Source organism: Pseudonaja textilis, chromosome 3, assembly GCF_049901715.1.
Source record: "Pseudonaja textilis isolate UNSWEBS1 chromosome 3, rPseTex1.2, whole genome shotgun sequence".
NCBI classification, from domain to species: Eukaryota; Metazoa; Chordata; class Lepidosauria; order Squamata; family Elapidae; genus Pseudonaja; species Pseudonaja textilis.
In genome coordinates this window covers 133,038,231-133,052,113 of record NC_141992.1, presented here as the reverse complement: position 1 = coordinate 133,052,113, position 13,883 = coordinate 133,038,231, and the positions used below count along the sequence as shown (strand labels likewise).

General features: G+C 38.3%; 1 protein-coding gene across 1 annotated transcript in view; it reads left to right on the top strand.

The window, feature by feature from the left end:
• F13A1 (coagulation factor XIII A chain) overlaps window positions 1-13,883 on the top strand; it is a 101,091-nt gene that overhangs the window by 72,501 nt on the left and 14,707 nt on the right. Inside the window, exons 10-13 of the mRNA XM_026715054.2 lie at window positions 596-684; window positions 1,827-1,980; window positions 3,954-4,235; window positions 11,449-11,609. Of these exons, the coding sequence (XP_026570839.1) occupies window positions 596-684; window positions 1,827-1,980; window positions 3,954-4,235; window positions 11,449-11,609 (686 nt within the window). The remainder of the gene's footprint in view (window positions 1-595; window positions 685-1,826; window positions 1,981-3,953; window positions 4,236-11,448; window positions 11,610-13,883) is intronic.

Sequence of the window (13,883 nt, the reverse complement as noted above, 5' to 3'; positions counted from 1 at the left end):
CAGGTTTACTTCCTTGGAGATATATTTAAGGATATGGCCTCAGCGATGCTAAATTATTTAGATGGCATTTAATCTAGCAGAGCAAACTACATCATCAATCCCAAATCTACTAAACTAGCTTATGCCCTAGCTGTCACTTGTGTTAGTTTTTGCCTGTTGAATGGGTAACTAGTACTAGCTTCCTGCAGAACTTTGAATAAGAAAGAAAGAAAAGAAAGAAAATCAGTTATCATGTAAATTAAATGCATCTATGACCTGAGCATTTTTTTTTCAGGATGTAAATATATCTTAGAGATCATGTATGTGTAATGAGAATTTAGTTTTGCTCTTTGGGAAAGACAAATATTAGCATATCAGTATATGGCTGTCAAAGTATTCTAACAAATGCCTGTAAATGTGATTCATATTGACTTTGTATTAATTGTGCAACTTTTCAAAGCTGTTGCTGTTTGCCATGGTCTCAGGCTGGCAGCTGATCTAGTAGAGGGTATTAAAAAATTGGACGTCAACAGTAACTAAGCCAGGAGGATGGTTGGGTTCGGGATTAAAGCACAACTTTTAGACCTTGGATCACAATTTGATTGTTCACATCCAGGCATGTATCGGTGCGGTCCAGCTTCTGTTCAAGCCATCAAGCATGGGCATGTCTGTTTCCAGTTTGATGCACCTTTTGTTTTTGCAGAGGTATGCATTTATTCAAGGGGCTTTTCTTCGAATGGGTTCAATAAAGATATGATTGAGGTTGCAATAATTCTGTACTATTAATTTATTTAAAATTCATGTTTATTTGTTGGTCATCTAACATTTGAAAAGCTTGTTGGTTTCTAATCTATTGCAACAAAAAAGTTGCTTATAATTCTGTAGCTAGTATACAGTAAATAGCATAATACTATTTCATAGTGCAAAGGTAGATCCTTGTCTAAGAACCACTTTGTTCAGTGACTATAGTGGTAACAACAAGTGGTACATACAACCAGTTCTTATATTTACGGCCATTGCAGCAACCCTGATCATATGATTGTAGCCAAGTACTTGGCGACCATCTTTGTAATTGCAATGTTGCAGCATCCCATAATCCCATAATCATCATTTGCAATCTACTTTGCCAGATTTTGACAAGCAAAGCAATGGGGAAGCTGGTAGGAAGTCTCAAATGGTAACCATGTGATGTTGCATGGCATGGGATTCGCTTAATGAGAGCAACTGAGAATGGCAAAATTTCTGTTAAAAGTGGGCTGGTCATCTGACGTGGCACTTTACGATCGTGTCACTTTTAGCAACAAAAATCCTGTTCCCAGAGAGAGAGCTACCTATATTCAGCACAGAATAAAACCTCCAGGATAATATATTTTCTATGTGGAAGTGAAGTTTTAAGTGGGCCCTCGTCTAAACTATGAATTGTTTCTCATAAATTATTTAGCAGTTGTAAGAATTTTTAAAATGCCATTTTCAGAGAAGTTTGCACGTTCATTTCGCCTGCTGACTACATCTTTGCATGAACTACTGCCCAAAGTAGTAACCCTTGCAGAGATATAAAAGGAAATCTCCTAAGAAAATTTGCATCAAGAGGCATTGGATAATCTAGTCACAAGGCTGGTAAAAATCTAGTTGAAACCATCCCCTAGGGAAAAAGAAAGCTTATTAGGACTGTAGCATTAAAAGAGCGATGAATTTTCAAATGATTACCCATGGAGAGATTTTTGCCAAATTTCTCAAAATGTGATCAGAATTCAATTGTGGCCCAAAATCTGAGAGGCAGTAACCTATTGAATTTTGAGCCAATCAGCAACACATTTGATTTTTTTTCCCTTATGTTTTTTTTAAAGGTGAACAGTGATGTTATATATTCAAAAGCAATGAAGGATGGGACTAAAGTGATTCAACATATTGACAAAACCCAGATTGGAACATTAATTTTGACTAAGGAAGTGGGTTCAAATAAAACAAAGGATGTCACTGAGCATTACAAATTTCAAGAAGGTAATTATGTGGCAAATCTAAGTAAAAAGCCATTCGTTTATATAACATTGGCACTATCTTTATATTTATTTCCTACATTCTCACAAAGTAGTTTGAAATCACCCACAGTTGTCTCCCACTCTGGCAGTCTCAAAAAAATTGAAAACTAAGCACCAATCAGTTGACCAACAATATAGAGCAAAGATACTATAAAATCAGTGTTCTGCTTCCTAAGTTGCTGTGGAGTAACCAAAATTCTCCATATTCTTGCTCTGTGCATATGGCTAGTACTGTCCCCAAAGATAATCCGTGTTTTTCAGTATGTGCATTTGTGTCATTTTCTGCTGGGACTTGCAAATAAATAAATAAATAAATAAATAAAAGGGTAGTTGCTATGACAGACAGTTACGTGATAGAAGGAGAGTTTTTAAAGAAAGATAAATAAAGACTACCGACGGATCTCTCTTTCTTTAAAAGTGCCTCTGAGTTATCTCAGTTTTTAGGGGAGAGTGGATTGGAGAATGGAGATAAAATTTATAGAAAGCATTCAGAAGGGAGAGAAACTAAGTTGCCCAGAGTCGCTGGATATGGGCAAAAAGAAGGAAGGAAGGAAGGAAGGAAGGCAGGCAGGAAGGAAGGAAGGAAGGAAGGAAGGAAGGAAGGAAGGAAGGAAGAAAGAAAGAAAGAAAGAAAGAAAGAAAGAAAGAAAGAAAGAAAGAAAGAAAGAAAGAAAGAAAGAAAGAAAGAAAGAAAGAGAGAGAAAAGAAAGTAGAAAAGGTGAGAAGGAAAGAAATTCAAACACAGTATTCTCAGTCTTTACTGGATGAGCAGTGGGAAAGTGTAAGAATTAACTTCAGCCCAGGAGACAGGAAGTTGGGTTGGCAAGAATTCCTATGAAGAGGAAAACAGGGAATGAAGAAGCACAGAAATGAAAAGGAAAGGTACAGACTATGCTAAGGTCTTTAAGGAACATAAACTCTCAGAAAAAGAACTCACTCAATCATGCCTGGTTTCTCGTAACCCAAAATGGCACAAAATGGTATCACAGAACTATCCACAGAATTGCATCCTTATCATCTACCCAGTCCCTTTTGAATTTCTAGAGTCTAGACTTTAGGGTAATATATAAAGAAACATAAACTTCCAGTTAACAACTTCCCATTTCATCCATGAGAAAATTATAGCTAAGAGCTTTATTTAAAAAACGTTATTCAAAGCCACAGTTTGAAGTTGTTTTTTAAGCTGTTAATCACAGTTTCTTAGTTCATGTAAAATTCTGACATATTCTTTAATATGTGTTCACAAGGCTTGTTCACATCTTTTTGACTCTGTGCCATATACAATAATAATTCAGGCTATTTGTTATTATGTTTTCCTGTGCCATCCCTTAATTTTAAAATCGGGTATAAAGCAGCAATACAAGTTCTATTGATCATATTCACATATCGTGCACTAACATTGTTTAGCACATTAGTAGACTGCCAGCGTATTCTTTGGAATTTAACTCCCAAGCCACATGTGAGAAATGATCAGGGAATATAAAGTTGAATTATGTTCCTGGTTTCTGCATGACACATACAAGCCGAAACAAGCCTTACCCTCACAGATTTTCACTTCACTTCTCTCCTGCTTTCAATATTGAGAATATTAACTTTTAGTTCATCATTTATTTGGACTCAGCATTGTGACTGACAGCTTTATTAATTGCAAGAAACTGCATTTTAAAATTGGTTTCTTTTAAATTAGTCATTGGTTGCCTTTTTTTCTTACACCAGAAGGCCCAATAAAATACTGAGGGAAGGTGAGAAGAAGATTCATATCTCAAATAGCCTTCAGCCTATTTCTGCTTATAGAGTTCAAATTAGATCACATTGTAGCAAAGAATATGCAACTCTCTAGGTATGAAGCCATGGATAAGCTAAATTTTAGCCTTGTTGTGAGTTAGTGGCTGGTAATTTACATATTGTGGCAGCCAATATCTATTTAATTTTCAGGCACAGAAGAAGAAAGACTAGCCCTGGACACTGCTTTAATGTATGGTGTTAAAAAATCTGTAGCCGAGGACATCTCATCCAATACGGAGGTTGACATGAATGTTGTGATCGAAGATTCAGTTCTTGGCAGTGATTTCAATGTCACAATTACTTTCCAAAACAAAACCTCAAGACCCTACACTGTAACAGCTTATATTTCTGGCAATGTTGTATTTTATACTGGAGTCCCAAAGACTGAATTCAAGAATGACAGTTTTGATGTGACCCTAGAACCCATGAAAGGTAAGACAATAATTGTCTCTTGACCTCTAACACAATTTATTCAAATGTGGACACCTTCCTTCTGTGACTTGGCATTTTCTAGGAATGTTGGACTTCAGTGTCTATAATCCCTCGTTATTTGACCATGCTGATTTAGCAATATGAGGATTGAAATCCGAAGATCAGGAGGGGAGCAGATTGGATAAGATTAATGTATCCCACCACTTATTGAAGGTTTACAATGGATAAAGATACAATAAGAGAACAAGGATGTATTTATTTAGAATGTATTTTGCAGAATTTTTGCAGAAATTTACATTGCATAAAAAGCTTCCATTATCAACCAGAAAATGTTTAATTAATTGATTAAAATGCTTTAAGATTCTGAAAATACTAGAAATAGAATTGCACAAAGGCTGGTAAGAAAAAAAATTGATTTCCTGATATTTTATTATACCAAGCCTTGAGAAAAATATTCAAGTGGTCTGAATTGGTAGATAAGGTTTACTTGTTGTAGTTCCTTATTTAATTTCAGAAAGCAGAAGGGAATTTACAAAATGATGGCCTGAACTGAATCAAAACTCATATGGGAGTTAGAGATATGTAGATCACTAACAATTCAATATCTTTTACTGTTTATGTCTGCAAGGCAGTATTCTCATCCATTTTGCTTTTAAAACTCTGGCAAGAAAAGTGCAACTATTTACTTTAAGAGGACTTTTTAATTTATACAGCTATTTTTTTACACAACTTCTGCTGATTTAAGTAGTTTTAAATATCCTCCCCCCTGAAGAAAACCTGGGTATGACTATTATTCTTTTACCATAGAACTTTCCTGCTGTAAGGGACTCAGAAACGTACACACAGTCTGTTGTAGAGACATTTCTCTCAAAGAAATGAACTTTGCTTTCTAGATTTTAGAAAAGGAATGATCAGCAGATTTCATCCAGTTCTGGCATCTAGGCCATGACCAGGGGTCAATTTTTTTAACAACCGGTTCTGTGGGCGTGGGTTAGTTGGTGGGTGTGGCTTGTGACTGGCTGGGCATGGCCAACTCAACATCACTCACATTGAGGCACCATCTCCTTGCCTGGCCTCTCATGATTGTGGGGATGCTGCAACAGTCTAGGTGTGAAAAATGGTCATAAGTCACTTTTTTCAGTGCCATTGTAACTTTGAATAATCATCGACACAAGCAAAGTACCAGCAAAGGAGGGAAAATAACCTCCAGAAAAGTTCCTGAGGCAGAAAGTCTAGTCTGCCAAGAATGTAATAAGGGTTAACAGAGAGGCAGTTTCTGTAAGCAACACCAGAATGTTTCCTTCCTGCCTTCCTTACAGGATTAGGCCAGTAATTTCTTCTAACAACCAGTTCTCCGAACTGCTTAGAATGTTAACAACCAGTTCCAGAGAATAGGTGCAAACCTGTAGAATCCCACCCCTGGCCATGACCCCACCCAGCATTTCAACCCCCCAAAAAAAATATTTCCAATAAATTTGTTTTATGTCTATAATAGGGCAGCAGTGATCTTTCAGACATTTGGAGCCTAGGATTTTCAACTTTGTAGGTCAGATGTAGCAGGACCAATTCCAAGCTCAAAGTGCTGTTTAGTGTACAAAGCACTAATCTCTCTTAAAATAATCAGAACTGCTGGCAATTGGTATGCAGTAGCAGAAAAGAACAGCATCTACACCAGAGATGGATGGTAGCAAGATGTTCCTGGTTTTAAATTTCGCACAGTGGCCTAAGATAGCACTGCTCTGGGGAATTTAATTAAATCTAAAAATGATATCGCTACCAACTGCATAATACATATATTTCAGAACAGGAAGGAGGCAGGCCTGGTTACCTCCAATCATGTACAGTGTTAACTTTCATGATGAGAAGGAGCTTGAAGATACCTGATTATTAAATCCAGATCTGTGTACCAGTGCTTGGAATTATACTAATTATAAATTTAAAACACACTAATTAGAAATTAAATAGGAATCTGACTGATGGCTGTATGAAAGTCCCATTTCACATTAAATATTTATTTGCACAGCAGGAGAACACTTAAAAGCCTGAGACTGGTTCCCACATCTGCTACATGTTTAACCTATCGTGAAGGCTACAGTGTGCAATATTCTCGGCTTGTTTGGTGTAAGATTTTTTTTGGCAATCTAAAAATAAACACAACCATACTATGTAGAATTTTTTTTTTTTTTGTATTGAAACTCATATCCACAGATGGACAAAAAGTCACTGTATTTTAATTACACACATAATAATTAGCATAAATACACTGAGAGGGTTTTTTAGAACTTTTAAAAATTCATTATATAGCAAAACCTATGCATGGCTTCAGCTGTATTCTACATATGGTAGATGATCCTAGTATAATTATGAATAGGAGCCGTGGTTTTGGAAAATCCAAAGCATACGAGAAGGGTTTGTATGTGTGACAAAGTTTGTAGATGTGAATGCATCAATATCTTCAACGGAAAAATATTCTGCGAATTTTTTTTTTTAAAGATTCTTTAACACACGCTAGTCATATTGTTATGTGTTCTATCCAAAAACATGCCAAAGAATATAACTGTGATTCTTGTTGTCCTATTATTTAATCTCTTTCCTCCTTGTACGCCAAGATTTGAAAACATCTCTTCTTCCAATGAAATATTTATTTATTTGTTTGTTTGTTTAATTTATTTATCACCTTTTTGAACTGCCGTCTCCCTGAGAGGAACTCCTAGTACCCTGGCTTAAAATTCACTTCTTGAGGCTATCATTTTCTCAGGAACAATATATCAAGAACTGCATGTCCTGGCTGAGAGCAAGGCCAGCGATGGATAAGGCCCTGATCAAAATTGGCTATCTTTACCTCCTTTTATTACTCATCTGTCATCTTCCACTCTCTCTTTTCTTCTCATTATCTCCTTTGTTCAGTAAAGGAACCGTTCATTCTAAGTATAATCTGAACTGATTTTGAAATTAGATCAACGTACACATGCCTGTGATCACTCCTTGTCTTAAAATAAAAAAGTCTTCCTGATTTTTACAATTATTTCATTCATGCCCTTCCATTGGTTGCCTTGCAGCCCATATCTAATCCAAATCAAATGGAGAACCATACATTACGAGCAATAAGAAAGAAGATCTGTGCTAACCAATCCTATCCTTTTAGAATACCTGTTCCAGCTCTAAATTTACATAACGTCATTTGCTCATTGGATGTTAATTTTAGAGCCAAAATCTAGAGGAAGAGAAATCATTAGACTGAGCTGTTGTGTTCAGTCTTCCTGTATTTCAATGATTGTACAAATATGATGTGAATCTAGTGGTAAATATATACACCATTAGTGGTCACGCTAATGGCCATCTTCTATTGTACCTGCCTGGCCTCTTTAGCCTGGCAGGAGTGATACACTCCAAATTCCTTTGATTAAATAAAGCCATCTATCAGCATTCTGGAAGGGTGTCTTCTCTGTAGCAGCACCTCCCCTCTAGACTAAGGGCCCCCCTTCCCAGATTCAGAAGATACCAATCCTGTTGGGGCCTTGAAGATTTAGCTCTTCATCTAGGCATTTGGTGATGGAGAGTGACATCCCCTTGAACTGTATTTTTATCTCTTTTCCATCCCATCTTGTTCTTGTTACCCTTGCCAACTTTTATTCTAGTGCTGGTATTTATCTATCCTTCTTTTTAATATTGTCACTTGTCCATTGGAAGTAGGTGGCTCATACATTTAATTAATAACAACAATAATCCCTTCTTCTACAGATTGATCTTGTATGGCTCATACTGAATTTACTACTGCTTCAGGGGGGCATACATCTACTGTAAATTACCATAGTACCAGGAAAATCATTTGTGTTTTTAATATTCAATCTGACAAAAGAAAACTTGTTTGCAGAAATTATGTTGTGATGTTCTTAGGTTTATCTAGTTGCACACTGGCTATGGCATGTGTATGAATGTCCCTGTTTTTACTTGTACAATCTGCTCTCCTGCAGTTGTGTCCTCTTTGGCTTCACTGTCTTCAGTTATAACCTAAAGAATGATATTAGGAGGAAATTCTTACCATACAACTTTCTCAGTGTGATATTTCTATTGCCACTGAAGGAAATTCTGCTCTTGAGAAATTTCTACTTGATCCTGGAATCATTTGGAGAAATTGCCCTATTTCTCTGTGCACAAATTTGATGGAGAATTTTAAAAGTCAATTTATGCCACTTTTAATAGAAGACCGAATACAAGTGCAAATGTAACCTGAGATATTTTCCTCGCATTCCTTTTTTGGAACTTTGAAATGGGATTCACGTGTCACCCAGCTCATTTATTTCTTTTCTTTTTTCCAAGAGAGTTGACTGCTCCAGAGTTTTATATTCAAGGTTAAGACTTACAGGCACTTTGTGTAATTCCTTTGCAGCAGAGAGGGCACATCAAACAGCTTTTGACTGTCTTAGAAATCTGGGTCAGATGGCTGCCTGCAAATAGCAATTAGAAGGAATTCAAGAGTTCTGTTTTGATGTGGATGGAACAACAGGAGAAAAAAGCAGCACAACTTTTTATCCCATAACCTCACAATACAGAGTTAGAGTTTCACATGTACTACTGTCAAGATAAGAGATTAAGATTTGTACCTTCTGATGCTCCCCAGCTCAGCCTGTCATCCCACTCCCCATAGGCCTGCCAAATCCAGCTTCTCTTCAATAGGTTTCCCTGATTTCCAGTATGTTTTCTAATAAGATTACCCAGCACAATTCTAAATACTGTAGTACTTTATGCTTTATGCTACAGATTTTATGTATTTCACCTCTCAAAAATTCTCAGTTATTTGGGTCAGGGTTGTCCCAAAGGTGCTTTTTTTTCAAGAGGCAACTGGACTTTCTGGTTTTTCTTTGACGATGTTTTGCTTCTCATCCAAGAAGCTTCTCCAGCTCAGACTGGATGGTGGGGAATGGAAGGATTTATACTTCTTGCAGACAGCTGGACATTTGCGTTCTTTTAGAGATTCATTGAGGCCACTTGGAGGTTTATCTGTGTCCTGAGCAGTGCAAATGGGTGTGGAGCCTTCTGCAGGATGTTTTCTGCCCTGTGTCCCTTCACTGTTGAACACAGTATCAGGCTGTTGAGGATGAGTCCTCTCAAAAAACAATCTACCAAGTTTTGGAATTTTTTGTTGTACAGTTGGAAGGAGTTCAGGAGACAGCAAAAAGGTTGCTTGGGGATGTGTTTGCAAGAATTGGGACCCAGCTCCTACAATACATGTTGACTCAGAAGCACAATAACGCCCATTCAGTTCGGGGGGTGGGGGGTGGGGTTAGCATCCCAGCTAAATAAACATTGGAAATCACTCTTATTTATTCAATTTGCAATATAGATTTTTAAAATCTTTGGCCAGATAGACTTTTGGTCCACACCTTGTTTCTTACATCTGAGAAGTGCCCACTTCCTGGCCTGAGCTGGAATAGCCCATAGCATTTTGATGCCTGTTAGCAAAACAATGACATTTCATGGAACAACATGTACTGTACTAGTTAGTCCTTTCTGACCTCAGTTATTTCACATTGTAAACCATTACTTATAATTCAGTATTATAGATTAGGGTCCTCAGGACTTGTTCAATAAACAATGGTTGAAACTAAGTATGGGATTAGAGAAATATGTGAAACAGAAAAAGGTTTTGGAATCCCTGGTTGTTTTATAGGAGGGAGTGAAAGATATATTCCATCCATTCAGCCATTACATACATTCAGATGTAGCTGAAATGTAACATGCAGTAAGCACAGCTACCATAGTTAAAAGCAAGGCTGATGGATATCATACCTGATTAACACCTGTTTGTCTCCAAGTTTCCGATTTCTACAAACCACAGCCTGACTGTAGGCTTGGGTAGGTAGAGACTAATGAACACAAACAAGGGCTATTAGATCTGGCCTGCAAAAATCTAGATTAGCCTCAGATGCCTTACCTTAAAGATGCCCTACCATAACTTTAACTTGTCAATTTATGATTCAATATATTATATAAACTTGGGGAAATGGGTTGAATACTGTAAATAAATCATTATAAATCATAGACAAGGTGTCATGCAAATATAGGACAGGAGTAGAATCAGGGTCTGCTTCCTATTACAAGAGAGGATCAAAATGCTCTGAGGAAATTGAAATATTTTGGACAATCCTGTAGACCTTTTTTTTTTTTTCTTTCCTGGAACAAGCATTGCTTTTTGAGAACATTGGTACTCTTAAATGCCCTTCTGAGATTGCTTTTAAATGTCAGATTTCTCCAGGTGATCCCAATAGCTTCAAGAAAGATTTATTAGCAAACTACTTTCCAAATTCCAAAAGAACAAATAAAGTTTCTCTGTGTGTGTGTGTGTGTGTGTGTGTCTCATTCTCTCTGTGTGTGTATGTTTCTCTCTCTCTCTCTCTCTCTCTCTGTGTGTGTGTGTGTGTCTCTTTCTCTCACGCACACACTATTAATGGCTCAATGCCTTGCAAGACAAATGGTTTTTATCCCCTTGCACCTGGCGGTCTCTCTTTTTCTGCTATCATGTCCCCATGATGCTGCCTTCATCTCATCCCCAATGGATGACTGAAACTCATAAGGAATGTTGAACTGTTTCAGCTTTACTTTTTATTCCAACCCTTTTGAAGGCTCGCTTCCAAATGTTGTGCGTTGCCTGAATCACTGTGTATGAGTTGGGTGGCTATATAAATTTGCTTAGCAAATAAATATAAAAACGAACAGAAGCAGTTAAGACTTTGTTATCACAAAGAAAACATGTGGTTTGCAATAACTGGGAAGGGAAACAGAGGCTGGATTGGACTGGCGGTTTCAGGCTGAAGGAATTTTTCTGCCAAGTGAAGGATGTGTGGAAAATTCTGTAATTCAGTAAAGGGAAAAGATCCAAAGTCGTTCCTTAATGCAATATTTCCTATTTAAAGTATTATATTTCCACTAGCAGCAGCAGCAGCTTAAGGTAAATACTGTTCGTTGTGTGGGTGGAAGTGAACCAAATACAGGTCTGGTTATTCTGTTCAATTATAGCAGGGAGAATGAACTACAGCTCTTAGATGTTCCTTTGCATATTGAAAAGCACTGGAGCCTTCTGCAAGCAACATCTTTATTCTATCTGATGTAATCTGGAGTAGTATGCCATAAATGGGCTCTGGGAATAATAACTGGCAGCTGCAGTATATTGCACAGGCTTCAGTGGCGTTTCTCTGTTTGTTCCTCCTGTCAGCTGAAACTCTTGAGGTGCTCATCGAGTCAAGCGAGTACATGAGCCAGTTGCTGGAACAAGCTTCCCTACATTTCTTCGTCACGGCCCGTGTCAATGAACTACAGAAGATCCTGGCCCGGCAGAAGACCGTTTCGCTGAAAATCCCTCAATTGCACCTCAAGGTCAGTTTGGAAGCAGCCATGAGCAAAGAGATGAGAAGACAGTAGGCTGGCAATATTCTGCATCTTGTTCTAGTCATACCCAGTTTAGGATGTGTTGTTTTGTGCCTTGTTCGTGTGGAAATGTGGGAGACTCAGAGGAGAGAAGCCCAAGCTGGATAGAGATATTGCAGAAATTTGTCAGAACTTAGTTTAAGGAACAGATGTTGAGATGGCTGAAAATAGCAGGTGAATCCTCCAGCTTCCAAATTTCTTCTCGCAGATCTCAGATCCAAATCCCAAGCACTGTAGGGGAAATCCTGGGTCTCCCATCTGTTTCCTTCTGTCCTCACCAAAGTATTTCTTCAGCTCTAGTCTTCAAGATATGTCCCTATGCCTTGGCAAGCATGAAGGAGCACGTCCAGTTTAATTGTTTTCCTGAAGCCTGTCTTAGTTGCCAGAAGACAAATATGCATGTGAATTGAAAATGTAATCTATACAGGTAGTCCTCGACTTACGATCACAATGAAGTCCAAAATTTCTGTTGGTAAGTAAGACATTTGTTAAGTAAGTTTCGCTCCATTTTACGATCTCTCTCGCCACATTTGGTAAGCGAGTCACTGCAGTTGTACATTCAGTAACATAGCAGTTATGTGAATCTGGCTTCCCTGTCGACTTTAGCAGAAAGTTGCAAAAGGGGATCAATTGACCCAGTGGTGGGATGCAAACTTTTTTTATTACTGGTTCTGTGGGCATGCGCTTTGCTTCGTGCGCTTGTGGGGGGGGGTTCTAAAATGGGCAATTTTAAGCTTGAAAACTTACCTTACCGTCAGCACTGGTGAGTAAAAAAACAGCTGAGGCACAACAATCCACTGTGTTGTGCCAATCGGCTGAGCTACAAAGGAAATATAGGACAGGAAAGAGTGGGGGCGGGGCCAATTGCTGACCGGCGGAACCAGATCGCTAGAATTGGTGCGAACTGGCGGCATACACCACCACTGCCTTGACCCCGGGACAGTGCAACCATTATGAACATGAGTCAGTTGCCAAGGGTCTGGTTTTTGATTCTGTGACGTTGGGGATGCTGCAGTGGTCATAAGTGTGTAAAACGATCATCGGTCGTTTTTTTCAGTGGCGTTATAACTTCGAACAATCACTAAACAAAGTGTTGTAAATCAAGGACTACCTGTAGCACGTTTAGTATCTCAGTATTTTTCTTGCTGCCCAGAATAAAAGTTGGTACTAATAGAGAAATGGTGTCAAGGGCAAGTGTTTAAGAAAAATCTTTTCACAGCATCATTTCCCCCAAAATGCCAGAGTGACTGCTAATTAGTTATAAAAGAGAAAGTCATAGGCTTCTCACATCAGGAGAAATCTGATTGATTTCAGATACACATTTGACAGCATTCCACAGAAATAGTAAGAATGGGCGCAAACCAGTGGTGGGATTCAATTTTTTTTTACTACCGGTTCTGTGGGTATGTATGTCTTGGTCACCATGGCAGGGGAAGGATATTGTAAAATCTCCAGTCAGAGGTGGTATAGGCCTGTTCTCTGAACTACTCAAAATTTCTGCTACCAGTTCTCCAGAACTGATCAGAACCTGCTGAATCCCATCTCTGGCACAAACATGTCTTTCCGAGCACTTGTAGCATACACAACATGGCTGATTCTGCCATTAGGCAAAATTAAATGGCCACCTAAGGCAGCAGGATTTTGGCATTACAAAAAGGTAGTGAATTGTTTATTAATGTCGTATTTTACAGCCAAGGAGAAGAGACGCATGTTTTCTTCCATTGCCAAAATAACTTGTTTGTCCTTCTGCCACACAGCAAAGGATCTTGGGAGGAGGTGGATGGGTAGGCTGGCAGACTTCATTTACTACTCTGCCTTAGGCACCAAAATCTCACAAGCTGGCGCTATGCAGAAATAAGCACCAAATCTCCCTATGGCTCTGTCAATAAAGCTGTTTTTTTCTTTCCTCTGAAAATACATGAATGTTTCAATTTCTTCACACCTTTTTCCTCTTATATAGATCTTCTCTAAGCCAAGAGTCCCCTTGTTTGTTTTTCAGGACTTTTGGCAAATCAAGGTCTGATAGCAGACTTTTGGAAAACCACCAGCTAAGAGGCTGCCAGGCTTTATCCTGCTTTGTTGGCTGACTGAACGTGTTTGGCTATTGTGGAAAAAACCCCTTTGGATATTGGCTGTGATAAATGCACAGGGTTGGGAGGGCATCTGATCTAATCATTATAAAGAATATAAGAAGTCTTCAGTTAGACAACACAAACTCTCTCT